This window comes from Salminus brasiliensis, chromosome 7, assembly GCF_030463535.1.
Source record: "Salminus brasiliensis chromosome 7, fSalBra1.hap2, whole genome shotgun sequence".
NCBI classification, from domain to species: Eukaryota; Metazoa; Chordata; class Actinopteri; order Characiformes; family Bryconidae; genus Salminus; species Salminus brasiliensis.
Window position 1 is genome coordinate 3,228,838 of NC_132884.1, and position 27,430 is coordinate 3,256,267.

The window sequence follows — 27,430 nt, forward strand, 5'->3', positions numbered from 1 at the left end:
GAGAGCACAAAAACAAGAGCGCGAGAGCAAAAAAAAGTAACAGTGAGGCAAATAGAGGGCGCAAAAGGGTTAAAGCAAGAGCATGAAAGAGATTTATTTGACCATGGTGTTATTGTTCAAAAATCTGGCAAGCCCCTGACCAATCGAAAGTGACCACGTTAGACCCCTCTCCCCGAGCAGACCACCTTCAGCCACACTGTAAAACTTTAGAGAGAATCAGTTCTTACGGATTTACGAAGATAAACCTCGTTATTGAGGGTAACAGGAAGTGCAGCAATGCCTCATAAGGACCGGCAGTGTAGGAGAGTTTCACCAGATGAGTGCAAAAACAGAGTACTCTCCAATTAGTGTAGCGACCGTCCAAACACATGGTGGCCTCTTTTGCTTCTAGTAAAACTGCAGTTCCCAGGCTTGACAGGTCCTTTATTCCAGACTATTAGAGAAACCCTGGAGGTCAGTGATGTTTAGCAACCACTACCGCCCGAACTGAGTCAGACGGTGGCCTTCCATTCAAAGGGCAGGGTGACATTTCAAGTGTGCCACAACGGTGCTGTCCCTTCCTCACCCCATGTCCACTCCGTTTGACGAAAAAAGCAATTATGCCACTGAGGGCTTAATAACACACAGCAGAGAGGATTCCACAGGCTGATGGTTTAGTAGCCACTAGGGAATGAATAGAACAAGCGGTGGATATGTTAGGCAGCAAGTGAAGCGTCAGGTCTTGACATTAGCGTGCTGGAAGCACTGACTGCTAGACAACCAGGTCAGAGCATCAGGCAATACATCAGACTGGTCTTGTGGGGTGTCCTCGGTATGCAGTGGTCAGTACCTACCAGAAGTGCTTCAAGGAAGGACAACTGGTGAACTGGCAACAGTCCTGGGTGCCTAAGTTTCACTGATGCCTCACCTCACAGCTTACAAGACGAGACGGCTGCTAATGTCTAAAAGACCAACGTCTGTCTCCAGCTACCACAGGACACCTTTAGAGGCTCATGCCTCGATGGGTCAGAGCTGTTTTGGCAGCACATTGGGAGACCTACACAATATTCTTGACTAGGAGTGGCTCAGTGGTCTAATGCACTAGTACTGAGGTTCCAGGTAGATGGTGCTTTCCCCCCTCATCACTCTTAAAGCGATGTTGGCCGACCGGGTGAGGTGGAACTGGGGACCCGGTGCTTTCCTCTGAGCGTGACAGCTGACCAGGGACATCGGCTGCAGCTTAAAAAAAGGCAGTAGCTGGCTTTGAATTTGATCAGGTAGCTTTTGTGACTAAAACTCCCTCCTCTTTTTTTCCAGGTCCCGTCAAAGTGAAAAAGCCGACCCCAGAGCCGCCACCAAACAAGCCCTCAATCACCAAGACAAGCGTAGCCATCATAAAAGACTGCTGTGGAGCCACACAGTGTGCCATCATGTAAAGTCCTTCTGTTTCTCTTTAGGCTACAGTCAGTATGTTTCAGGAAAAGATCTTCTATTTGGGGTAATCAGGTCGCTGTAGACACCATTTTTGTTTTCTTCAGATTCAGCAGATTTGGAGTCTTTGAGTTGTCCAACACGACTTAGAAGTGCCGTTATTCACCTGAGAATGGATGGTCGTTTTCCACACTAGAACTTTTAAATGCACTGCATCCATCTAATACCTGATGAACATTAACATGTACACTCTTAAACAAAACAGACAAGATCCTCGAAGAACTTCTGGGGGTTCTTCCATTTGAAATTGTGGAGGAACCTATTCTTATTGAAAACAGCCTTAGCAAAGAGCTGGAGTTTAGATCAGTGAGATCCCTTCAGAAAGTCATAGTTGGATATCCAAGTACAGCTGCCTAAAGATCCTCTCGGAACCTTTGAGGAACCTGATTTCATATGAAGGAATCCCCAAAGTTCTTCCAGGTCCCTCTAAGAGCATTGACGAGCGCCTGCCATCAGCAGCCAGAGCCTGAGAAAGCAGAACAGGCCTTGCTTTCCCCCTCACATCACTTCAGTGTGATTCTGGCTGGCACTCAGAGCTGGGTACCCGGCCCTTTCCTAAAAGTGCGTTGCATGCCTGGTGGTGTTACATCAGCAGCAGTTAGAAAAGAGGAGGTGGCTGGAGGTTGAGGAGGCATGTGTCAGCCCTTACTCTCCCCCTGTCACAAGCATCACTGGCGATAAGGAGAAAGTGCTAATAAGGGGGTTGGGTAATTGGCTAGCTAAAACTGGGGAGGAAATTTTGGGGAAAAAAAAAACCCAAACAATTGAGGAATAATTGAATTCTTGGAGGAGCTCAAATGTTCTTGGAGTAACCTAGAGGTTCTTCTAGGAACTTCTCAATTTCCACAGTGTACTTCAGCTCTGAAGAAACTGGACTGATTGCAGGACCTTGATGAAACGTCCCAGTTGGGCCAGAGAACTCTAGACTCAAGTGCTGGATGTTAGAGGAAGTTGGAGGAACTTCAGACATGTCTGGCTTTCTGAGGAACCTTAATGAGGAGCAGCCGCAGCCATTCCAGTGTCAGCTATTAGTATCAGTAGCTTGAGTCAAAATGTTCAGAGGAAGCCTCTGAATTATAACATTCCAGTGAAAGTAAACCTCTCTTCTATTTTTGAATAAAAACATCAATACAGAGTCGACACGGTACACAAAATACAGACCATTCGATTGCGGCTGTGGTCAGTTCATGTGATCATTCTGAGCAAACCTGGAAGAACCACAGAGCACTTTCTGATTAGATGCATGTCTAATTCTGGTGGAACATCAAAAACATCAGGCCTACAGAGCAAAAGAGGGGGTTAGGAAGGCCAGTGCCAAAGTAGGACCGGTCCATTAGCCAGATAACTTAAGCTGAACGTTGGGAGTGGTAGACAGATGTGGGGCCAGACGCTGGGATGAAGTTAAGTTATCTGGCTAAACAGAGAAATCCTGCCTTGTGTACCCCCCACCCCCATTCCTCCACCCCTGGAGACCCATAAACTAAAGGGACAGCCACTGGAGCAACACTGCAAATCAGTACCTGTACAGGAATCAGTGGTTACCTGTGTGTTTGTTAATGAGATCGCTACAAGCACAATTTAGCATGACGCCACATTAGCTCTAAGCAACCGTTTCGTACCATCATATCTCGCTTCCTGGTTGCGTTGAAGTAAATAACGGGTATATACACACACACACACACACACATATATATGCATTTATTTCATCCCTTTAAGTGGAGAACTGGAGCTGTGTTATAGGTTTAATTTACAGGCCAGCATTTTCATTTTTTCTGTAAGGCTACACAGATGATTTGCTAATGCCCAATAGCATTTATGCAGATGTATTGCTGACAAGCAAAAATAAAAAAAAACCAACCTATCATGTTACAAGATGTCTATTATAAGAGACATCTCGTTATTAGAAAATACGATATATAAAAGATGCATAAAAATAGTCATAACTATGACAGAACATCTCATCGTAAAACACTTCAACATTCATCAATTTGTAATTAATTTGTAATTAAAAAATAAAATCAGTTTTTTAAGGGGAAAAAAGGCATGTCCTAACTATGATCTAAAACCTCCTGTATTTACATTGTTATTATGCAATGTCCTAAAAACCACGCAAACATGGGATATTGCCAGAAAGTATCTTGTGATTGTGAGAGTCGTAAAAACACAGAAAACATGGAACATCTGTTAAGTATCTGAATGTGAAATAAGCCATAAATCCAACACAGGCTTTTATTAATGCAGAAGATGAAGTATCTGTAGTGGTCAAGATGCTTGTTTTGGAATAAAGCCATGTCTGATTTTCCCATCGGTCTGAACATTATAGAGTAGGATCATAGAGGAGCGCTCATAATAAGATACTTTTGCATAATTACGGAATGCTTTAGGTCATATTCACAAGTTACCCACAAAAATAAATAAAGAAAAAGAACAAATCCCGTAAGAGCAAGAAGCTTCTCATTACTACAAGATGTTCTGTCATAATTATTACATCATTTTTTTATGACCTCAATGAAAACCTTATAACTACAAGATGTTGCATCACAATGATGACATGTTTACAACATCTTCCAATAACGAGGTCATAATAGTTACGACAGCTCATAAGAACCTTCTCATAACTGCAAGAAGTTCAGTCATAATTACTGTCATTTGTTACGACCTCTAATAATAACGAGAAACTTTGTGTAACTACAGATCGTGCGGTCAGAATTACTACATAACTTTTACCACCTCAATCAATTTCAATCAATTTCAGACCGCAAAGAAATCTTCTAACCACGAAGTTCTGTCATAATTAACTTTTTAATGCCATAGACCCATAACGAAAAACCTTTATATAACAATGTCATAATTTTTATGACATCCTTTTTACGATCTCATTATCGCGAGAACCTTCAGATAGTTCCAAAATGTTCCGTCAATTAAGAAATTCTCTAATAACGAATATGTGCTGCTCATAATTCCGATGCAACATATCGTAATTACAGTAATTGATTTTTTTTTTCTTGGCAGCAGTACACCTGCATATTGATCTCAGACAAACTGCCAATATCCATCTGCCTCCAGTTAGATAGTTTTATTTAGTTATTTATTTTTACCATTAAAGTTTGCTAAAAATTATGTTTTGTGCATCAGAAAGGATGAAATGACCAGTGAACCAAGATTAAAAGACAAGACAGAAACTAGTGATCAGTTGTACTATTGCCTGAGACTGGCTTTTCCTGCAGAGCATCATTTGAAGGAGCTGGAAGCATCAGACCCAAAAAGCTACACTTTGAGTTCATAAATACTTCACCGATGAAGAATCCGAAGGGAACTATAGCTCAGATTGCGTTGTTATAAATGTGAAGAGAGAGAAAAGGAACGCTCAGTTTCTCACAGATCCGCTTCTTTCACTCTTTTTATGGACTTTGTTTCAGACTTTCTGTTGCGGCTGTGTCGACACCAAGTTCACAATAACGTAAAAAAATTCTGTAAATAAATGCAGGGTAGACACCGAATTATTTGTGAGCTAGTTTTTCCCTTTTATGTTGTTGCTGTAAGTTAAGTATCTTAACTCGTTCAGTGTCTGTGAAGCTTTTCGGGGGCCAGAACGGCGGGGCTGCAAACTTCAGGAACACTGCGGTCGTTCCTGACTTTTGCAGTCAAACCTTAAGAACCCCACGTAGAGAGCGTGAATAAACGCACAACTCGCTAAATGTTTACTGTAAATATATGTTTAAATAAAAGCATCTTTCTGGAGCCTGGGTTTGTCTTGTGGTGGTGTGCTGGACCTTCTTTTTATTCTTTTTTTTTTTTTTAATGGTCACTTAAAGCCAGCATGTGCATTAAACCAGCTATGATACACATTTCCACCAATGAGACAAGGCTAGGACAGTGGATCGCTTCATCTGCAGCACCAGATCTACCATCTGAGGTCCAAATGAAGTACGAGTATTGAAATAGTGTCAGGTGATCACCAACCCACCTTATCCCCAACCCATCCCAAAGGTAGTGGAAAAAGCAGCATCCATCATTCCAGAGAACACTGCTCCACAGTTAAATGCTGGGAGGGCTTTATAACTCTCTAGCCCACACCTGGCATTAGGCATGATGCAAACATGCTGCTCCAGAGAGTCCTATTGTCTTGGCAGTGCGTCCCTACAGGGACTAGACAAGCCGTGTGGGCATTTGCACTTCTAGGTCAGCAACAAACATTCATTAGAAGAGGTGTCCACAAACATTTGGGCATGCAGGCATCAGGCTTAAACCTCCAAAACCAGTTCATAATCTAACCTGCTGGGGAACACCGAGGTCAGGTTGGTTAAGATAAGCCGGTTGACCAGCTTAGGTCTGGACCAGCATAGTCTAAACCTCTTAACTCCAAAAGGAACATACTCTGTTTACCAGCACGACCAACATTACCAAGCTACTCCACCAATATGATCGAGCTTGTTGACAAGCATGACCAAGGTGGTGGTCCAGCAAGGTTACGATGGTCAAAGAACTCAAACTGGCCCCATAAATAAAACCCAGGAGACTAAATTGATGCTTGTGAGATTTAATAACAGAAATGGTTCGGTCACTCCACGAAGGAGTGGAACTGCTACAGTGAGTTCATGACGGCGTAGGAGACGAAACAGAGGAACACTATGGTGAAGACCATGCAACTGAAGAAGTTCTGTCTGCAAGAGAACCAAAAAGACTGTACGGCACAGGGATAATTCTTCAGGTTAATGTGGCGACACTCTGCTGCAGATGGGAGAGCAACACTGCAGTGGTCTTGAGTCTCGGCATCATTTCATCTCATAGTTTCCAAATTAATGAAACTTTATTCATGAAAATATCTAATTTAATAAAGGGATAAATGAATCTTCAACAGTCCTGCTTAGGACATACGGAGATGGAGCTAGGTTAAATCCAGCCTGTCCAAGTTCTGACAAGAAGTAACTTTGCCGGTTTTAATTGCACTTACTGCACAGAGACAGTACGTAGAAACACACGGGCGGCTCAAATCACCAACACGACACGGTAGAAACGCTGGGACGAAACCACACTGCACCGAAACAGCAGTTATGACCACGCACAACAAACCTCAACCGAAATACTCAATACTACAGGAATCTATGCAAATGTGCATAAGCAAACAATGGTATAAGCAACAACAAAAATACATGTGTATTCCTATTCGTCCTCGGAGTGAGCTGTAACTGAGGTCTGAGCAGCTTTAGACTTAGGTTTAGGTTTCTCCTCAAATTGCCAAATGAAAGCTTACCTTAGGGCTCCTCGAAGCCAGCGTGACTCAGCAAATGTTGTTGCCTCTTAAAGAAATATCAGGCCTTTTGATAATCGTCTTAAAAAACAGCTCTAAAAAAATTCCAACGCCATCCTTTAAACAACCTGGATGAAAGGAAATCATTTGGGACGAAACGCAGCCACCCTGTGCTGGCGGGACAGTAAATTAGGAGCGTTTTGAGCTGAGAACTGAAAGCGCAGGGATATAATTAGACTGCACCAAACTATAATAAGCCTAAGAGTTGGGCCTTTCAAACTAAAAAACCTACACATAAAAAAAGGCAGCCAGCAGGTGTGAGGCCATAGCCCATTCTTTACGCTGCATATAACCATCATAAAAAAGGAAGTCATCTCGTCATGTGGACAAATGTCCCACAGGTAGCTTTTCTAAGTCCTATCCGCCCTACTCTCTAGATCCTAGTGGCAGCTCATCGGACGTTCAATCTAGGTTCTCTCCTGGCGGTAAACCCAGACAGCGTTGACACCATGCAGGATAAGTCTTCGGCACAAAGTCTATTTCAAGGAAACGCTAAATAAAACGACCACGCGTGGAAATAAAGGGACAAACTAGAACACAGTGAGGGTGCGTAAAGGGTGGAGAACGCTCCGGCGCTGCACTATTCATCTCCCGTGGTACCGAGGCTGATACAAGCCATTGTAAAAGCCCGGCTCAGTCCACAGAAAAACCTCAAAAGGGGCCTCTGTGCGTCCCCCTGACACCACGACGGTTCGCCTTCAGCGTCCCCCAACCCAAGCACTTTAAAACCCAACGCTAATCTCTATAAAGACTTTAAGTCACATGCCGAACTCTCCTGTCAAGAAGCCGACAGACCGACGCAAACAAACCCCAAACTGATCAAGGTTAAAGAAAACAACCTTGGCATTTCCTGAGGAACAGCTAAGATAGAGAACCTAAGCTCTTGTTAGCATGATCCAGCAGTGAAAACGCATGGAAGCAACCAATTTTAAAACGATACACAGTTTACTAAGCCAGTCACATCCTTTCAAACATCACACAGGAAATGATCTATGCACCATGTGCATATCAAATTTCATTCAAAAACCCCGTCCTACCAAAGCATAACCTGCAGACCACTTGGCTAAAAAGGAGCTCTTGTCTGGCCTCCAGCATATTAACCACCGCAACCAGCGCTCAGAGGTTCTGCTCCCGCCAGCCGGCCTTCTGCTTTGAAGGGCATGCTTCGAACTCGCTGAGGAGCTCCACAACAACCACCTTGACATTATCCTACATGAGTGTTCTGTACGGTCAGACACTCCAGCAAGCTTGGAGGCTGAAAACCTAGATTGAACCACCATCTAGAACTCACAGTCTGAGATGCTCAGACGCTGCCATTAAAAAGTGAAACCAACTGCACCATGTTTAACTAAACGCCGATCCTATTCGAAACTCAGGCTACCACAGAACTGTGCACCAAGGCATTGGGAAAATAGTGTTAAGGAGAAAAACAGGTGTAGATCTTAAACTCTAACCGATTCTAGAGTACGCAAAGAATTACAGATGCCCCACAAACACAAAGGAAGGCAAACTATTTTGGGTTAAATATACTATAAATATAAATCGAGTCCTTTTCCTGTAATCAAATACTACAATATTGTAAAACTGTCTGATGTAAGAGAACTCTCCTTTATAATCGTAATAACACAGTGTGCAAGCAAAGGAGGGTCAGAGGACTTAAAATAACCAAATTTTAACTTTACATTATTGCAAATTCGTCTAAATAAAATCATGATTTTCAAAGTAATGAGCGAGAAATGATATTTTGGGTGGGCCGGTCCTTTGATATTAAAGCTGATGCCTCAGTTACAGCTTACTCCGAGTTTTTCTTCATTTTGGAGGTTGTGATCGTGAAGGGGGAAGTGCTTAAAAGACGCACAATTCTGCCTGTTTGACGCAATTTGACTCAAAAAGCTACATACGTATAAAGTAAACACAAGCAAGCGGGTTTAACAGACGACTTCAACACACTAAAGAAGCTGCAGCAGAAACGGGACGAGGTTTCAACAGCGTGAACCTTAAGACTATTGCTACTCAGACCTATTCCTGCAGGACCACAGCACCACCAAGTTCAGCATTTCCCCTGCTCAAACCCATCGACTGATTTGATCGAGCTTCTGTCTATTCATTAGTCACTCAAGGACCTTTGGGAGCTGAACTGGGCGAACTTGAGCAGGATAAATGCTAAAGCTGAGTTGCACTGTGCCCTGCCAGGACCAGATGTGAGCAACAGTGCTTTAGACTGAAGGGGCTGGGGAGAAGGAGAAGTTAGCCGCTAGCCTGACTTTGTTGCGTATGTGTCTCTTGCTGGGGCTGTCCGTGGCTGGGGGTTTAAGGTTAGGAGGTTGAGGGGGCTTGGTCACAACCGAGACCGCTGTACCGGGTGCCTCGGCCACAGCAGTGTTTGACCCAGCGTCATCTTGAACGGAAGAACCGGAGGAGGTGTCCTGTGTTCCGTTCTCCGCGTCTGAAGCGGAGTGCCGGTCTGGGGTATAGCTGCCGGGTGTCAGAGCTGCCTGCGGCTGGCGGTCGTGGACTGTTTGGGGCTGCTCTGCGCTGCCTGTGGGTTGGGTGTGCAAATGCTCCTCAAAGCGGATGAGATCTCTATGCTGGAGCAGGACAGGGTCGGGGTGGAGCTGAGGAGAGGGCAGGCAGGATGGGACTGGCCCACACAGCAGGTCCACAGGCGAGGTGGAGTTCAGACACAGCAGCTCTGCATCGCCTGTGCTGCCACCTGAGAGGAGAAATTGGAGAGCTTTATGTGAGAAGCGGTACTTCTTGCTCCTGGGCTCCCTCTGCAGTCAGGTAGTGTAATTTGCACTTTGAGCAACATTTTAAAAGGACACACTTTACACATGCATTTGCAGACAAGCAGAGAGATACAGAACAGCCACTGAAAGGCATGTGGATTGAGGTGGTAGAGCAATATTACACAAATCTTATGCAGTTCCATTGAAGGTTGCGCACACACACCTAAACCCACTGCCATAAAGGCTGCCAGGAGATCTTTTTGATGATGCAGTATATTTCCATGCATGTGTGTGGGGGTGTGTTTTAACCTGGACTATGTGTGCCAGAATCTTGAGTGCTGGCAGGACTCTCGCTCTCTCGGACCTCCTCAGGCTGAGGGCTCTCTGTGTTAGCAGGACTGGCTCGCGCTGGGGACACACAGGCAAAGTACCAAACAAAGGTGATGATGAACAATCAACAATAAAAGCATAAATGGTACAACTAGTTCTGTCTGCTCATACAAAAACAAGATACACTTTTAGAAAAGTATTGGGACATCTGTGCAGTCATGGTTTCTTTTGAAATCAAGGGTAACTTAAATAATTAAATGAAAAGAAATAAATAAAGAATTAAATAAAAAAAAAAAATAAAAAGTATTGTGCTCCACAACAAGAGCATTTGTGAGGTTAGTATGTTGGATGATAACCATCCCACCTCATCCCTAAAGTATTGGATGGAGCACAATCATTCCAGAAAACACAGTTCTACATCTTAGCATTAGGCTTTGTGCCAATATGTTCATTCAATACTTCTCTACAAGGCTAGACTAGTTGTGCGTACACATCTGTGCCAGCAATGGGTGTCAAACATTTGGATGGGACAGAAAAATAGAAATATGTAGAGATACACAATTTAATATGTAGGAATTAAATGAAAAAAAACAAATAAAATAAATACAGCTTGACTGCTGTCCAAGTTGAGCTCAACGAACAGTGCTCTCTGATTTGTATCTAAATGCATGCTCATCAAATAATGATCTCCACTCAGGCATGCTGTACCTATGGGTACAGACAAGACCCAAAGTAAAGCCCACAGTGGTATTTCATACAGTGATATGAAGTGCTATGCCTTTACCCTTCATATCGTTCCTCAGCACTATGATCTTCTTGTGGCCATGGCCCTTGATCCAGACTACCTGTTTGAGAAGATACAAATACATACATGAACAAGCAGTACCCCCACCATCAAAAAGCCTACCTAGATGTTTCGAAATTTCACTCTACTGTCCATGCATAGCTTTTACTAGCTTACATCTGCCCTTCAAACAAACAATACGGCTACAGCCACAACAGGAGCAAAACAATTCCTTTATTAATTAACCACCAAAGATGATAATTGTAACAAAAATCACGTGCGCTGTAGGGCAAAGTTCTCGGTCTTAACAGCTAATTATCAAGTCTTGTGTATAGCTGGTTTTCTCTAGAGAGTGTTTCTAATGGGTATGAGTGCTGAACTGACCTGTGGTACAGCTGCAAGGAGCTCGTCCAGAGTGTTGTAGCCGTAGTCACGAGGCTGGAACTCGCGTCCAGTGTACTTGCCGAAGGCACCCCAGAACTCAGTCAGGAAAATCTGGTTATAGTGGTAAGTGTGCAGGAGCGCTCGAACATTTCGGGCGAACTGGTAGAGTCGAGTCAACCTTACTCGTTCTTCAGCCTTAGCATCATCACCCTCACCTTCAAACAACTGGGGAAGGAAGAAACAAACAGAGGAGATGCTCAATCTGGGTATATAAAGGACAATAACAACTGAGGTACAGGAAAGCAAACCTAATATTTCAGACTTCAGCTTTATTATTTGTAGATCATAGTCACTGCCATGCAAAAACCTTGAATCATCCAAATTGTCAACCTTACAGGAGCAGCAAAAAAAAACATTTTCAATGGAAGTCAATGTAGAAAAACCTAATTCCAGGACATTTTAGAGCATTTCTACTGTCCATCATAATGAAATTCTGATAAAATGTAAAGAAAAACTGTCAATATTAAAAATTAAGAAGCATAAAAATTTTTTTTGGCAGGACAGGGATGATATGCATGTGTATGCACACTGGAAACACACCTCGACCAGGTAAGGCAGGCTCTTTAGCAGTTCGGAGAGTGAGACGAACCCATATTCACAGGGGTTAAGTGGTGCATCGTACATCAACTCGTACTGCCTACGCAACGCCTCCACTCCCAGCCAATTATGTTCATCGGGAAGTGACATCATTACAGCCAGGAGCTGAGATGTCAGCGCACGCAGAGACTTCCTGTTGATGAGCTGTACCTCCTTCCCTTCAGCTCCGTCTACTACCTGTTAGAACAGACACGGGTGGAAACATCAGTTCCCACATTTTCTGCCAATACTGGCTCAATGAAAAGGCCCATTGATACAGATATACCATCTCGTCATAGCCGTTAACCTGCACAGGACTGCGCTATTCAAGACCATCATTTGTCTACAAGGTAGATATACGGCAGCGACATACACCCCAATGAGGCAGCAATAAAAACTGGATGGCAGTTTACCTTGACAACGTGACAGAGCTTAGCAAGCAGAGCCGGCAGAGTGCTGGCGTCATAGTCCTGCAGGCGGAGGCCATAACCAAAAGTCTTGCTGTACTCAGCCAGCAGTTGGGTGACTGGCAGGCTGCAATCTCTCTGAGCACGCAGGAGCTTCACCAGCTGAGCAGCCAGAGCCTTCACCCGTTCCACTTCTGTAAGAGCCAGTAGCTTCTCTTCCCCACACTCCAGAACCTGGACACAGACCAAATGAGAGAGTTTTTATCCAGTTTCGGTGAACTTGTGCCAACTGCAGCTTCAGCTTTCTGTTCTTGGCTGACAGAGATACAACCCAAGGTGGTCTTTTCCTGTTTTTGCTCATCGGACTCTAGGTCTTTTCCGCTCACCACAACTAAACAGATCGGTTATCCAAGTTATTATAGCCGTTCTGTCAGATCCATGCAGTCTGGCCATTCTCTGATGACCTCAAAGTCTGCATGTTTTTTTATATATTGAGCCTTTCTGCGTAAACTCTAGACACCGTTGTACTGAATCCCAGAGAATCAGCATTTCCAGAAACGTCTTATGAAATGAGCCATGACTGCAACACCTACCTGGAGCACATCAGGAATGGCTTCAAACAGCTCCACGAGCTTGGAGAAGCCATAGTATGTGAGCTTGCACTGGCGGCCAAAGTGGTGGTGGTAGGTGGGGATGAACTTGCTGAAGGGCATGCGGAAGTGCGGCTGGTGGCGCAACAGATCCACCACCTCCTTCCCAAACTGCTTTGTGCGCTCCACCTCTTCCGTTGTCCGCTCTGAGACCCAAATAGAGTGAAACCCAGTGGATCTTAGTAATTTATATGTTCAAATGTCCTGGTGTTATCAAAGAAGGCTTTGTTTTGGGTTTTCAAAAAACATTTCCTTAGAATCTTTCTTTGAAGAAATACACTATATGGACAAAAGTATTGGGACACTGCATGAGCCCTCACCTCTCTTGGGCACGGATATGATAGTGTCGGAGTCCTGCTGTGTGATGGAAATTGTAGTGTCTGGAATCTCCGTCAGCAGATCCATCAGGTCACACATACCATAGTCAACCACTCGCCAGTTTCTAGAGAAGCACCTGTTGCCATGGATACCGTGATGACAAAAATCATGATAATGGATAAACAATGCATCCAATATTGCCCTTGTCCCTCTTTTTAAGATCGCACAGAGAAACCAAGAGACAATTTTCACTCGGATTCAACTTGATGTCCATAAAACTACTTTCACTGTGTAGCAAAGGCACAAAACCAGACGTAGGGGCCCAAAAAAAAACCCAAAAGACAGTCAAAGTTTACAATAGCAGAGACAGCGAGAGTTAAGTAAGCATGACTCACCAGTGGTAGGCCTGCATAAAGTCCCTGATTACAACTTGCTTGCTGGCCTGAAACTTCAGCAGCTTGAGCAAATCCTGAGTGAATCGCTTCACCTGCGCCCTGTGTGTGAGGGTCAGCAATCGCTTAGAGCCCAGGCCCAAGATCTGTAATGTACACACACACACACACACACAAACGGAAATTAATAAAGGGTAGGAGGGGCGGGCAGGCAAGGAGAGAAAGAGAAAAGATCATATGATAGCGTTTGATTGCAACCTGTAGTACGTGCGGCACAGCCTCCAGCAGCTCTAGAAGTTTAGAGTAGCCGTAATCAGAGACTCGGCACTGCTTAGCAAAGTGATGGTGGTAGGCAGGGATGAATTTAGTGATGGGCATCAGGCAAGAGGGCTGGCTCTTCATCAGGTCCACGATCTCTCGACTGAACTGGATCAGCTGGGGGTTACCTACTGGACTCTTACAGCGCTGCAGCCATGGGTCTGAATAACACACAAACACATTTTAAATTAAAGCAACATTTTGTAGCAGTGTAGCTTAAAATAGAAGCTTAAGAACTGTGTTAATGCTTTTCTAACTCTAACAGGGTAAATGGTCTCTCTTCATTCCCACTCCAGGCCAGAGCGACGCTACTACACTAAGAAACTGTGGCAGAGCTGCAAGAGACCCCTCTCAAATTAGTGTAAAATCCTGTAACATTATTCAACCGCCTCAGTGCACATGCTTCTCTATTCTCAGCTGGGGCGCTCAAAGCATGATTTGGATTTACAGCAGTGGTGTAAAAGTAAACTACACTCCCCAACCATAGGGGGAGCCCAAGAGCAAAAACACTAATTCTTGCGTAATGCTGCTTTAAAATCTTACACAAGAACAATTACATTGATAATTGGGGAATAACGAGACTGGATTTTAGTCTGAGACATCACATGCAAGAGAAATTTGTCGTATTGTAGTCAAAATCTGACTAACAAAAGAAATAAAAAATAAAAAAAAACATCTATTGTCAAACTTTTTGCCCAAGGACTGATTAAAAGTAGCAGTTCGTACACGGCGTGAGAAAAGGCAGACAGACTTTTTGCTAATAAGGCATTCTCCATCCTTTGCGTTTGCCTTTTAGAAACAGCATGTGGTCCACCCACACTAGCTTCAGTCTTGCCATCTGCTCTGGGAGGGAAAACTCCAACAAGCAGCTATAGAGCGTTCAACTCAGAGATAAAGTAAAGCATTTGTCTGCTCTGATGTGACAGAGACAGGCTATTCCTCCTGAGAGTATAGACTACAGTGTTACAATGAAACTGGTATCAAAGCAAATGTCACGACATGACACGCATTTATAACTGTTAAACAAAAAGGGCAGAATAATTTAAAGGGCACAGAGGTCTTGATGTATTGACTCCTCTGTAATATAACACTTTATATAGACACATACAGTCATGTGTGCGCGTATGGGGGGTGGGGTGGGGGCAGGACAGTTATTAGAACATCTTGTTTCCATTAATTTATGACCGCTTAATATGTGTAGAATCAGAATCAGATGCAGAACATCAGCTGCAGATGATCAGAACATGGTTGGAGAGGATTATTCTGGAGGAATTATTTAAACAGCAGACGTTTAGTCTGGTCTGCTCTTGATAGTTGAAGTGAGTGGTGAAGATGATCACCAGAGCTCTCTGGGGCCTTCAGAAAGAAGGGTGTAGATGCAGAGGAGTCTGGGAAGAACTATTAGAAGTCAGCCACTGTTCCACTGTCTGCTAAATCATGGAGAACAAGTGCCAACGTGGCCGGACAAGGACAGCCTAGCAAGTTCAGGCCAAGAGCAGAACCACAAGATCAGTAAAGAAGTCTCCAACAACCCTAAAATGTCATTATTGAACCTACAGGAAGCCTAAAGCACAGCAGCTACCATCAGAGAGTCAACACCCACCTGCATTGGGTGGTGGGGGTTTGTTGTGAATCCACTTGATGACCTTGAACCCGTTCTGTGCGGTTACTATGGTGATGCCAGGTATACAAGTGATGAGGTGCTCCAGTGGAACGCTCCCTTCCAAGTTGCCCTCCTCCGCCACGGTCAGTGGACTGAACTCTGCTGCATAACACTCTGGGAAACTGAGTTAACAGACAAGGATGGAGGAGAGCACATTACACACACAGAAATAATGAAGTATACGTTGACACTGACATTCTAGCTTTAGATTCATGGTGCTTAATGACAACGCCCCAGCACGTACACAAGCACAGGGGAGTTACCTGAGCAAGGGGACCGTTCCCTCGTGAGACTGCAGCAGGCTGTGCACATGAGCAGACAAGGCCTTCAGAGATACCACAACAAACGGGATCTTGTACGTGTCCGGGTCATAGTCTGCCTCACTAGACACAACACACACAGTTTTACATTGAGAGGTGGTCCTGACTATGGCTGCACAACATGGACAAACTACTATGGCTTGAAGCTTGAAGTCTTACCTAAAGTCGTGCTGTGTGTAATGGCGTTTACAGACAGGCTCGTGATACTCCAGCTCCTCGAACACCACAGGGCTGCCGCTGGTGGACGAGCCGTCATGGGACTGGGAGGAGCTCAGGGGGCTGTGTCTGGCGAGGCTACTGGAAAGAAGGCACACCAAACGACTTCCACCCTGCTCCCGCACTGCCACCACGTCAGGCAGTCTGTACAACTCGCTTGCCACCAGCTTACGGCCAAACCTGTGGAGAAAACACGCACAATAATAAATAACTAATGAGTAAAGACTATACTAATAAAAAAAATAATAAAATCCACACAAACGCTGCTACAGGAATAAAGAGGTAGACACTTTTCCCCCCAGTTTGCCCTCATCCCCACTTGTGTCTTCTGATGCTTTCCAGGCTTTTTTCCAGCTCTGAGATGTGCTTAATTCTTAAGGCTGTGGTGATGATGCAGCATGGCAACACACAGTCCACAAGACCTAGCTACTGGAGTTCCTTAAATGACACCTGCGGTTATTCTTTGTACTGTTGTGTCCCAACGCATTTTGGAAAAAAAAAAAAAAAAAAAAAAAAAAAAAAAAAAAAAAATGAAGACCCTTACTGATTCAAGCCCCATTTCAACTAACCACTTTTAATAATCATATTACTTTATTAGAAAAATAAATAAATAAATAAATAAATAAATAAATAAAGTGTGTGTGTGTTCAAAGTGAAAAAGCAACTCACTTTCTCTCATAAATTTCAGTAAATTTGAAGAGCGGCAGACAGTTGGCTGGAGAATCCTGCAGAATGCTGATGATCTCTGAGCTGTAGTGAGGGTGAACGGAGAGAACAACATTAGTGCCTCCCTGTGGCATATGGCATTCACACAACTGTGAATAAATGCAGGCTGGCGGGTAGTTGCTGAGCAACTAGTAAGGATCTGTAAGGAGTACTGTGATTCTAGTCAGATATTAGGACCAGTCAAAAACACTGACTGCAAGTCATGTTAGCTAGACTTTTAGGTCGAGTTGTGATAACTTCATGCATTTATTTTAATTCATTTCACTGTTAGACACTACAGCTTCATGTTCTATTAAGTACTATTTAAAAAAAACATCCAAAATGTTACAGAAGGAAACAACCTTCATAACTTTAAATGGATGACAAAGAAAAAACCTTGTGTAATACAGCCATGGGACATGGTTAAAAATCGGCATGTATTTTGACCAAATTTTATGATTCACAGCACAATTAATTTAAGATATAATCTCTGCTAGTACCTGAGGCAAGCAAGGGACTTGCTATTTGCACCGGTGAGGAGGGAGACATGAATGCGCTTGTTGCCAATCTTGTACCGGTGAAGAATGCTGATTGCTCCTATAGCCTGCTGCAGAGAGCCCATCTGCACTTTAGCCTTTAGCTGATAGTCGGTGTGAGGACTGAGCTCGACATTCTTCACCTGAAGCAAAAAAAAAAACCCCAAAAGTTAAACAAATAAGACCTTCACCAGGACTATGGGTGTAAGAAAATCGATACATCAAAGCACTGCCATGTTTTACAATACTGTATTCCGATTCTCAAAATGAAGATTTTTAATGATTAGTTTACGTGCCAAGATTGGTTCCTTTTGTGTTGGGTTTAAACCCTGATTGCTAGATGGCAGTGTGAGTAGCTGCTCTTTATAAATCTTTATAATATGACGATATGATGATCTGTATTAATTCACAGAAACAGTCAAAGGCATCAAATTATTCTTGTCTGGTTAACCCCAATTGGTTTTGATGATGGTGTTAGTAACTGCAGTAGGGCATGCTCTTCAGAACAAGAGCTGGACAGGAAACGCAATCTCGCTCACCCTGCCATGCTTGGCAAACGTGTCTAGCAGGATCTGCTGGAGCTCCTTGCGGGACATCCTGTAGTCCAAATTGGCCACCTGGATGTCTGCACCATCTGAAAACGGGAGCTCAGGATGGGAGTCAGGACAGGGGCTACGAGATGCAACACTCAGCGGGGACGAACGGTTGGAGAGGCATGGAGAGGCACTCCTGAGAGTGAGAACAAAGAGTGGTTAAGGGTAAAACAATGCATTTACAACAAAGGAAGTCACCACCTAAGCTGGAAGGTTATAACCATGATAAGTGGTTATGTATTATTATAATAATAATAATAATAATAAGTAATATAGTATTTGCTCATTTTTGGGGCAAATGCATGAAATTCTCAGCCTGTAATTTCACTAGAGCAGATCATCTAGTCGCATTTTTTTCAATGAGAATTTATTAAATAAATAAAAAAAGTTTTTGATGCACTGAATCAAATAAGAGACTAACAGCCCCAGAAGTAATATTATAGGCATATTAAAGCATAATGACACTCACCTTGAGGAACAAGAGCCTTGGGATAATATCAGGGGGCTGAAGGAAGTGTGCAGGCTGAGTTTGCTGAAGGCTGATGGCGTGCTCACCTGAAACGGCTCCACAGGAGAGTCTGTAACACTGCGCAGGCTACAGGAGTCCCTCCTTAAACACAAACATACTTTTAAGGACAACATATCTGAAGAACATTAGTCATGACATCAAAACTCACTTAAAAATTAGCAATAGCAATGAAAAGCAGTGGTAGTGCAGTACCAACAAAAAAAAATCCACAATCTTTTTAGCCAAGTTTTTAATTGGTCTGTAGGTCACCAGGTCATACTTCCATACTGGAATGACGTTTCCAGCAAAGTTCTGTCAGCTGAGCAGGTGAGGAGGGTTAGGAGTACCTGCGGCTTCGGTGCAAGAGTTCAGTAGGAAAGCCAGGCTTGGCAGGCTGCATTTGTGAGGTCAGGCCGTTACTCTGAGGAGACGCAGATGCAGCGCGACTTTTCTCCAGAGCAAAACCCGTCCTAGGCCTGGACTCCACAGCACTCACATCCTGGGTTAAGCAAGTAAAGTGGTGAGAGAAGTCACTCAATCCATAAATATCACTGTCTAAGGATAGAAAGTTAAAAGTAGCAAGAAAAGCAATCTCCAGAATTACTTTCTGACACAGAGGCAGAAAAAATAAGTTAATTGACACCTAAGCATACGTTGATCTGTAACTCTTAACCAATCAAATTAAAAGCAGCTCATAGGCAAGCAACTGATTTCTGGAGATAGATTTTCTTACAACACAGGTGTCATGCTTTCCAAAACAGACAAGAACAGTATGCAACTAAATGTAGGTAGAGAGCATGAAAGGAATGAAGAATTAGTTTCAGGTCAGACAAGCTTAGGTTCTAAAGAGCTTTGAATTTTGGAAGTCATGCAACACTACTGATGTTAGGTAACACCAGCATGCACAGTAAGCAAGCAATCAATGTTCTGGTTAAAGCAGCAAGGCAGCATTAGAGAGATACAGAGTTCCTCTGGGACCTGCAGACAGGCATGCAGGCAGGGCTGGGTCAGGAGTAGGAGTAAGCAGGTTAACACAGGCACTGAGCACAGGAACGTTTACTCCCAGCACACTTTTCCAACATTCTCCAACAAAACACAATGAGTAGATAAAAGATATGGCAAGTCTAATTAGCTAACATCAATCAGACAGGTGTGTCTATAGCTAGATAGAATGGATAAATACATGGGTAGATAGACAGATGCAGATCTAGATAATCAGAGAGAATATTTTATATATGATACATATAGATAGACATATGCAAATATAGCTACAGATGGAAAAAAGACAGACGGATATATACACAGAGGGAAAGAATGTATATATGAATAGTGAGTGCAAGGTGAGTTTCATGGTTTGTTAGAGAATGTTGGATTGGTGAGCCCAAAGCTTTAAGAAGCTCGGAAGCATGCGGGCAATGGAGCGTCATAACAGCAGGAGGGTCGAGGAGGCGGCACAGGGGCACCTTCACGCTGCTGACCTGGGGAAGAAGCTTCATCACTGGGCTGCAGGAGGAGGCATGCCCCCCTTTCCTCGGGCTGTAGGGTCTTTCCGGAACATTCACCCCTGCATCTCTGCCGCTCTGGCAGGACCGGGACACCCGCCTGGGGCGGCGCGGCGATCGCGGCTTCTCCACTGGGAGGAAAAGGGCTGCGGAGGAGGACGAGGAGGAGACGGGGAGCCGAATGCGCTCCTCTTCCTCCTCCTGCTGCTGCTGCGGCCCGTCTGGGGAAAAGGAGACGGTGATACGGTTCCCCAGGACGTCCTCGTTCTCCATGCGCTTGGCGGCACGCTCCGCCGCTTCCGCGCTGGCGAAGCGGAGCACGGCAGTGCCGCCGGACACGCCCAGCACTTTCCCGCCGCAGTTATTGGACAGGCGCTGAAGCCTGCTACTGACAGCCTTGGCATCGCGGTGCGTGGGGAGGTTGTGCACAAAGAGGAGGTTGAAACAGGGCTGGGGGAAGCAAAGAAAGAGGGAGCAACTCTAGGTTTTATGGGACTGCTCTACTGGGGAAGTTTCTGCTTTTGAGAAGTTTAACTGTTGACTGTATCTATTCCAATCTTGAGGAATAAAAAGGGATACAAGCACCGAATGGTGTACAAGCTTATGGATGTAGCTTGGACCAACGCCATACTGCTGTGGTACAGTGCCATGCAGGCTTGGGATTTTGAAGGCTTGAGGAGGCTGAAGTCCATAACTATCAAGGATAAGCCTAGGCAGCCCCTCCGAATAACAAATGCCTTCTTGTCTCCACTTAAGACTTTGCAATGTCTGAGGATCTTTATTGCATTTAATGAAATCACAGAAACTAGTGTTAGGTGGCCTAAAGAATACTGACTCAGGTTTAAGGTGCTGAGGTGAGGAGCGGCAATCTGTACCTGCGATTTGATAAGCATCCTTGGAGGCAGCTCCAAAACAAAGTCCTCAAATGGGACATGTACGTGTGCATGCTGCAGCAGAGCAGGTGAGGCCTGGCTCTTGTGCACCAGGATGACCTGGAAACCATGGCGATGACGCAGGTCACTCAACTCACTGGCAAAGTTCACATCGGCTGCAAAGGGATGGGAAAATACATTAGTTTTTGCATTTTAACTCATTTGAAGCAGTTTCATGGCTTCATGTGCCAAAGACTCTTTGAACAGGTCAGAGCTAGATTAACTTTGGTACGGTGAAAAAAAGAAAGGGTTCATGATCCAAAACAATACCACAGCTGCCAAACATGAAGGAATTGGCATACGTGCTTCCAGCGGAGATGTGTAACTGATGTTTATTGATCATGTGCAATTGTTGCAGAGAAGCAGGACAAATGCTAGTGTACAGAAGTTTACTTTCTGCTCAGATACAGTCAAATCTTGCGAAAAACAATTATGGTGGTGCTTCACAGTACAGATGGATAAGACCCAAAACATGCCCAAGAAGTAAAAATAAAATAAAAATAAAAGAAATAAACAAAAAATAATACAAATATTCTGGGTTGTAATTCTAATTGGTAAAGCAATATTTTTGTAAAGACATCTTAATTGCTTCATTTCAAAGCCATTGAAGTGATGTACACAGTCAACATTACAAAATGTTTTACTGTCCAAATACTTATGGACATATACACATCCATCCATCTGTACATACATACAAAAAAACAAAAACAAACAAACAAAAAAAAGTACACAGACACTTAGGAGGAACTTACAAGAAACCACGATGACTGTGGCGGGAGCCGTGTGGGTCTCAGCGAAGCGTCGCAGGCTCTGCCGGAGTTTGTCGTCAGCAGCATTTTTTGCAGTGGCGTTTATATGAGCGACGGTCACCTGCGTAAACGGGAAAATAAACAAAACAAAAAACATTACACAAAGCCTTTCGAAACAGCTGCTGATGCCAGTCCTCTGCACCCCTGTCAGTCTGCGTACCTGGCAGTTGTTGAGTTCCTGAATGACAGCCTTGTTCTCTTTGCTGATGTCACACACGCAGATGAACTCTGCTTCACGGTGGCCCTGGAAAAAGCGTTCCCGAAGCCTCTGCACCACTGTAGCGGCTGATCGCCCACTGGGTACAGCGCAGTTCTCTATGTCCCAGAACACACCCACTGGGGGAAGCGACTCCTGCCCACTGCTCTCTGGAGTACCTAGCAAGACATACAAACACAAGGACATACAGATTCAGCCCAACCACATTTAATTTAACAGAAGCAGCTGAGAGATGGCCATGGCACGGTGTGGCCATTATTTGGAGTATTCCTTCATTCTGATCTGTAATAAAATGAATCTATTAATTAATCTAATAAACAAACAAGTCTGGTGAGCTGAAACAATCTGTAGTCCTATATTGCTTTAAACATCAAAAACATCTACTAAACATCGAGCTAACTTCTCAGGGTTGAGCATCGTTCTGGACTAAGACCTGGACAATCCCAATTCTACGGCATACTAAGCTATAAACTACTGCATATATTTATGTCTACTGACCGTATTTCTGGTTGATTTTGCTCAAGCTGGTGGTGTGCAGAAGAATGCCATCAGTGGAGGCTCCAGGCACTCCACAGCCATTACACACAGGCACAGGAGCAGATTGGGCCTGCGGAGGGGGGATGTTCGGCCAGACCTTCGCAGAGTTTGCAGCGTCCAAACTCGGCACGGGCTGCAGGGGAACATTTCACACCATTTTAACTCTGCAGCAAGTCAACACGGTGTCTGACTGTGTATGCAAACAACTCATGTGTAGATGTACGATGGTTAAGATCCTCCCATTACTTATCACATGGTTCCTAAACTAGCCCTAACAATCGTGTGATCTAGACAAACATGTACTACCAACATGAACAAACTCTGGAATATTAAATATTGCTCACTAAAACTACCAGCAATACACATCAATAGTTGCTCCTTGCCTCCAAGACCTTTATCTGAACAGGCTCGAGCCAGTAAATCATTGCAGAACTGTACTTGAACCATAAAGATTACGGACGGCCCCAACGCATCGCTAAAATATGCAGGGCAGCGTTTGCTCCAGGATCAGAGTTGGTCTTAAACATAAAAGCTATGCTGCTATGAGAGACGGTGCCACGAACCTTACTCAAACACTGGTGGCAGTAGTGTGCTCCCTTCAGACAGACCGCGTTGTGCTCAACACTGAAGTGCAAAGGGTTAGAGCAGAGGTGAGTGGAGGGTGGTGCGTCACTGTGTGAGTGGGAGTTCTGCTCCGCCCGGCGCTCCCCACTACAGTGACAGCACCCAGATGAGGTCATACTGGGCCCATGTATGGATGCAGAGCCGGGCACAAGACTGGACTGCACACAGCCCCCAGAAAGGGAGGGACAGCTATGGAGGTGCCTGAGGCCCGCGCAGCACGAAGGGTGGGAGCGGGCCGCCGTGGGCTGCGACGTGGCTACTGATGGCATCTGGAGACCGAAGCTCTGCGGGGTCTGCAGCTGGAGGGAGGGCAGGTACGGAGCGGAGGAAGAGGTGGCTGCAGGCTGGCCGGTGAGGGTGCTGCCCTGCGTGTGAGAAAAGTGAAGTGTAGGAAGGCCACCACCAATGTTAGCATTAGCACTGCTGCTGATGCTACATCCACCACCACCATCACCACCAAAGCTGTGAGCTCTGGCTTCAAGCGAGCCAGGGCTTTGCTGGAGGAGCAGGCTGGACTCACAGCGATAACATAGGCTTACTTTAGGGCTACCAGCCCGGGGTTTGGGTAGGGGCTGTCCCTGTGGGGCTCGGGGGTCTGGAGGAGGTGGGAGGTGGCAGGAGGGAGGCGCAGGGAGGGGAGCTAGAGGAAGAGGCTGCTGAGAGGCACTGTGGAGCGGAGGGGGAGGAACATCCTTCAGCTCCAGCACTGGCTTACGGACTTCCATGTAACTGCTCTGAAATCAGACACAGGACCATTTCAGTCAGCCACTGGAATTTATTACGTTACAACAGAGAGCATAAACCACATGTCCACAATAACGTCATGTGATATTGTAAATTTACAACAGATTTTTTTGGACGGTTCTGAAGCTACCCTGCTTTTAATATGAACTTTATTATGAAATGTATTTGAATAATAGGTGAAACTGTGTGTATTGTCATTAGAATAACAAATTGGCCCTCCTCAGACTCTGCTGCTTCAAATGAGACCCAGGAGCCAATGAAGGCTGCCTCACCTGGGGCTGCGAAGCTGGGGTAGCTTGCTTGGGGGAGGAGAAGCAGTCAGCTAGTTTCCAAACCCTGGATGGTGCTTCGCTGTCCAAGCGATTGAGCCATGGAAAGGAGCCGGAATTACAAATAGACCTTTCCTTTCCCAATCCTTCCATCATACCACCATCCCAAACATCTCACCGCTGGTTCCCAAAGTCTTCTCTCTCATGCTTCCCTTCTAAAGTAGGAGAGAATGGAGGTTATCAAGTACAGTAAGGTGACAGGAATTAAGAAACCAATTCAGAAAAACTGAAGACCAATATGGGTTTCCAGTCCAAGGCAGAAAAATAATATTTAGACTTAATGTTGCTTTGATTTATTAATTTGCGTCTTTATTTTAATAATTTATTCCTTCACTTCAATACATTATTCCCTCTGTTTAACAATTTGTTCTCTCAATTTGATGTAATCCCACAATTTAATACATTACCGTATTTAATATTTAATAAATATTAAAACATATTATATTAAACATATTCAGTTTAACAAACTGTTTGTTCAATTTAAAATGTATCTACATTTGATAAATCGATCCCTCAATAAATCTATCCATTGCCTCAATTTCTTAAGTCATTTCCTCAGTTCAACAATTTGTTGACTCAATTCCCTCAATTAATTAAACGGTCCGCTTCATTTAAACACCTTATTTACTCAGTTTAACCATTAATAACATAGTATTTGCTAGATTTAATAAATGACTCCCTCAATTTGACAGTCAATTCTCTCAATTTAATAAATCATACCCTCAGTTTATTAAATCTTTCCCTAAATTTGACAAATCATTCATAAACTGAAAAACTGAAAAAAGGAACAAATTTCACAATAATTCCCGCAATTTAATAAATACTTCTCTAAATGTACATTTGTGCTAAATTATTCAATTTATTCACAGTTAATTCATCAATTCTCATCTCATCAATTCAATTAATCATTTTCTAAATTTGATAAATCATTCCCTCAAAATCCGTCCACTGCCTCAAGTCATTCCCTCAGTTTAACAATTAATTTCCTTAAATTGACGAATCATTAATAAGGTCCTCTTAATGAATTAATAAATATATACATTTAACAATCTATTCCCTTAACATAATAAATCATTCTCTAAATCTGACAAATCATAAAATACCCTCAATACATCATCAATTACTCTTACTCTCAGTTTAACAAATTATTCCCTCAATTCAATTACTCTCAGTTTACCAATAAATCCTGCAATTTAATAAATACTTCTCTAAAATGTTAGTTTTGCTAAATTACTACCTCAATTTAACTCTCTTAACTTATTAAATCATATTTACTAACTTTAACAAACCTCTTTATCTACATTTCTTCTGCTAGTTAAATGTAATAATTCAATCCCTCTGTTCCCTCCAAGTAACAAGTCAAGTCAATCCTCAGTTTATCAAACAGTTCCTTCAATTTGACAAATCATTAATAAACTGTGCCCTTAATTATTCCCTCAACTTAATAAATCAACCTCTAAATATCAATATCTGACCATATCAAAACCCCTCAGCACTCCAGTCCATTCCCTCAGGCTGTCCTCTCAATTTAAACAGAATAACCCCCTTAATAATCACTTTGATGACAGCTGATATTAAACACATGTCCTGCTCTGTTTACAGGGGGTGGGTTATTAAACTGGGGGGGAAGGCTTCACCTCTCTGTGGACCTGGGGCTTGTGTACATGCTGGAGGTGACGGCCACACATTAGCTAGCTTGGTTGGTTGATTTACTACTATTATTTCACCTAGTCCCACATGTACCCTGTGTTAAGGTGGCAGGAGCGGTCAGTGGGTCAGCAAGTGTCCAAAATCTGTAAAGTAAACCTTTTTATTTAAACATTTAAGGAGGTAAATAAATGAGCCACTAAGCGACAGGGCAGCTGTTCCCAGAACGTGAGAGACTCAACACTCCGCCGCGCTGCGCTTTGTTTTTATTAGCTTAGCTGGCTAACGAGCTAGCATTAGCACCCTGCCCGCTGCTAGTAAACACGGGGGGGGGGGGGGGGGGGGGTCACTGCAGGGAAGGTCGGAATAAACCGAGGTTATTATTAATATTATTAATAATAATAATAATAATAATAATGAAACGGAGGTAGCCAGCCAGCTAGCTAAAGCACAGGAGCGCCTGCATTAACGCGGGCAGCGGGCTCGTTAGCTAGCGTAACCTACCTTCTACTTGGCGCCCATTCCCTCCTTTCTCCGTCTCACTCTTCCCACTTTCACTCCCTTCCTCTCTTCGGTCCTTCTCCTCTTTCTCAGCCTTTTCGCTCCCACCTTTCCCACCTTTCCCCCTCTTTCTTCCTTTCTTTCCTCCCTTCCTTCCTTCTCGCTCCCTTCTTTCCTCTCTCACCGCCACATGACGTCGCCTTCTAACGTAGTAACCCTGGAAACCGCAGTTTCTCACTCTCACGCCACCGTCAACGCCTCAGCAACTGTCGTAAACGACATCCTGGACCGCCGTCCTTCGTCACATGCTGGTGTTGATGGTTTACAACCGAGCACTTTATTAGGAACACCTGCACACCTGCCTAGATCCAATCAGCCAATCATGGGGCAGCAGTGCAATACACATCAGCAACCATCTGAGTGAAGAGCTTCACTGGTTGGAAAGGTCAACAACAGGTCCAGCTGTTGAGGAGGATGGGTTTCGCCAGCCGATGACCCTGTCAGGTTCCACTTGTGTCAGCCGAGAACAGAAAGCTGAGGCTGCAGTGGTCACAGGCCCACCAAAACTGGGCGACTGAAGGCCGGAGAAATGTCGCCTGGTCTGATGAGGCTCAACTTCTGTGGAGGCTCACAGAGCTCATGGACCCACCTGGTGGAGGTGGTGGTGTAATTAATGGGCACACTTTGGGTTGGTAACACCAGTCAATCGTATTTTGAAGGGCAGAGCCTGTTTGAGCATTGTTGCTGACCATGTGCATCCCTTCGTGACCACAAATGACCCATCTTCTAATGGTCACTTCCAACATGATCATGCACCACGTCGCAATCTCAAACTGGTTTCATTAGCATGACAATTGAGTTCCAGGAGAACACATTTGGGATGGGTTTAACGGGAGATTCACGGTATAGAAGTGCTCCTGAAAGACCTGCAGGAACGGTGTGATGTAATCCTGTCAAAACGGACCAGAATCTCAAAGAAATGCTAAAAAAAATAATAATCTTGTGATTATATCCATACCATGAAGAACTGAGGCTGTACTGAGAGCAAAGGAAGGCCCTGCTGGGTATTAGTGGAGCGTTACATACTCCCCAGCACTGTAATGGAGGAATCCTGGTAGTATAGTAGTATGTCATTAACTCAGGACGACTGTGATAAGTAGCTGATTAATTGGACCAGGTGTGTTATAAAAAGAGGGAAATGCACAGGGTTGCTACTCCTACAGGCCCAGAATTGGGGACCACTGGTTTGGAGGTTGAGCTTCCACTGGAAGCAGCACATTTTTATTAGCATGTAATCCCCCTATTTGTTGATTATTAA

At 44.1% G+C, this 27,430-nt stretch overlaps 2 protein-coding genes across 4 annotated transcripts in view; one reads left to right on the plus strand and one right to left on the minus strand.

The window, feature by feature from the left end:
- Nucleotides 1–5,211, plus strand: part of bmerb1 (bMERB domain containing 1) — a 24,460-nt gene extending 19,249 nt beyond the window's left edge. For both annotated transcript variants that reach the window (XM_072683464.1, XM_072683465.1), the window contains exon 6: nucleotides 1,297–5,211. In XM_072683464.1, coding sequence (XP_072539565.1) covers nucleotides 1,297–1,415 — 119 coding nt within the window. In that variant the 3' untranslated portion in view covers nucleotides 1,416–5,211. The remainder of the gene's footprint in view (nucleotides 1–1,296) is intronic.
- On the minus strand, nucleotides 3,156–26,302 carry LOC140559808 (meiosis regulator and mRNA stability factor 1). Of its 2 annotated transcripts, XM_072683462.1 has the most exons (27): nucleotides 26,116–26,302; nucleotides 23,908–24,119; nucleotides 23,431–23,625; nucleotides 22,831–23,256; nucleotides 22,229–22,400; nucleotides 21,674–21,888; nucleotides 21,457–21,574; nucleotides 20,648–20,820; nucleotides 19,749–20,222; nucleotides 18,618–18,769; nucleotides 18,232–18,372; nucleotides 17,709–17,898; nucleotides 17,134–17,312; nucleotides 16,598–16,678; nucleotides 15,872–16,108; nucleotides 15,656–15,775; nucleotides 15,333–15,514; nucleotides 13,670–13,890; nucleotides 13,415–13,557; nucleotides 13,022–13,155; nucleotides 12,645–12,847; nucleotides 12,058–12,285; nucleotides 11,609–11,842; nucleotides 11,009–11,233; nucleotides 10,625–10,685; nucleotides 9,820–9,918; nucleotides 3,156–9,494 (listed from the first exon to the last, which is right to left on the minus strand). In XM_072683462.1, the coding sequence occupies exons 2-27, from the start codon at nucleotides 24,058–24,060 to the stop codon at nucleotides 8,998–9,000; spliced, it is 5,253 nt and encodes a 1,750-aa protein (XP_072539563.1). In that variant the 5' UTR covers nucleotides 24,061–24,119; nucleotides 26,116–26,302; the 3' UTR covers nucleotides 3,156–8,997. The 2 variants fall into 2 exon arrangements, with proteins under 2 accessions (XP_072539563.1, XP_072539562.1); XM_072683461.1 differs by having other exon boundaries at nucleotides 22,831–23,625.
- Between the last annotated feature and the right edge of the window lie 1,128 nt (nucleotides 26,303–27,430).

What these genes read in the sequence shown, in the direction of transcription:
- LOC140559808 (XM_072683461.1), bottom strand. Translation starts at nt 24,060, where the DNA reads ATGATGGAAGGATTGGGAAAGGAAAGGTCTATTTGTAATTCCGGCTCC. An exon ending in TGATGAAGCTTCTTCCCCAG is followed by an intron (nt 18,770 to 19,748) that starts GTCAGCAGCGTG and finishes TGCTTAACCCAG; the next exon opens with GATGTGAGTGCTGTGGAGTC. An exon ending in TTTATGCAGGCCTACCACTG is followed by an intron (nt 13,156 to 13,414) that starts GTGAGTCATGCT and finishes CCATGGCAACAG; the next exon opens with GTGCTTCTCTAGAAACTGGC.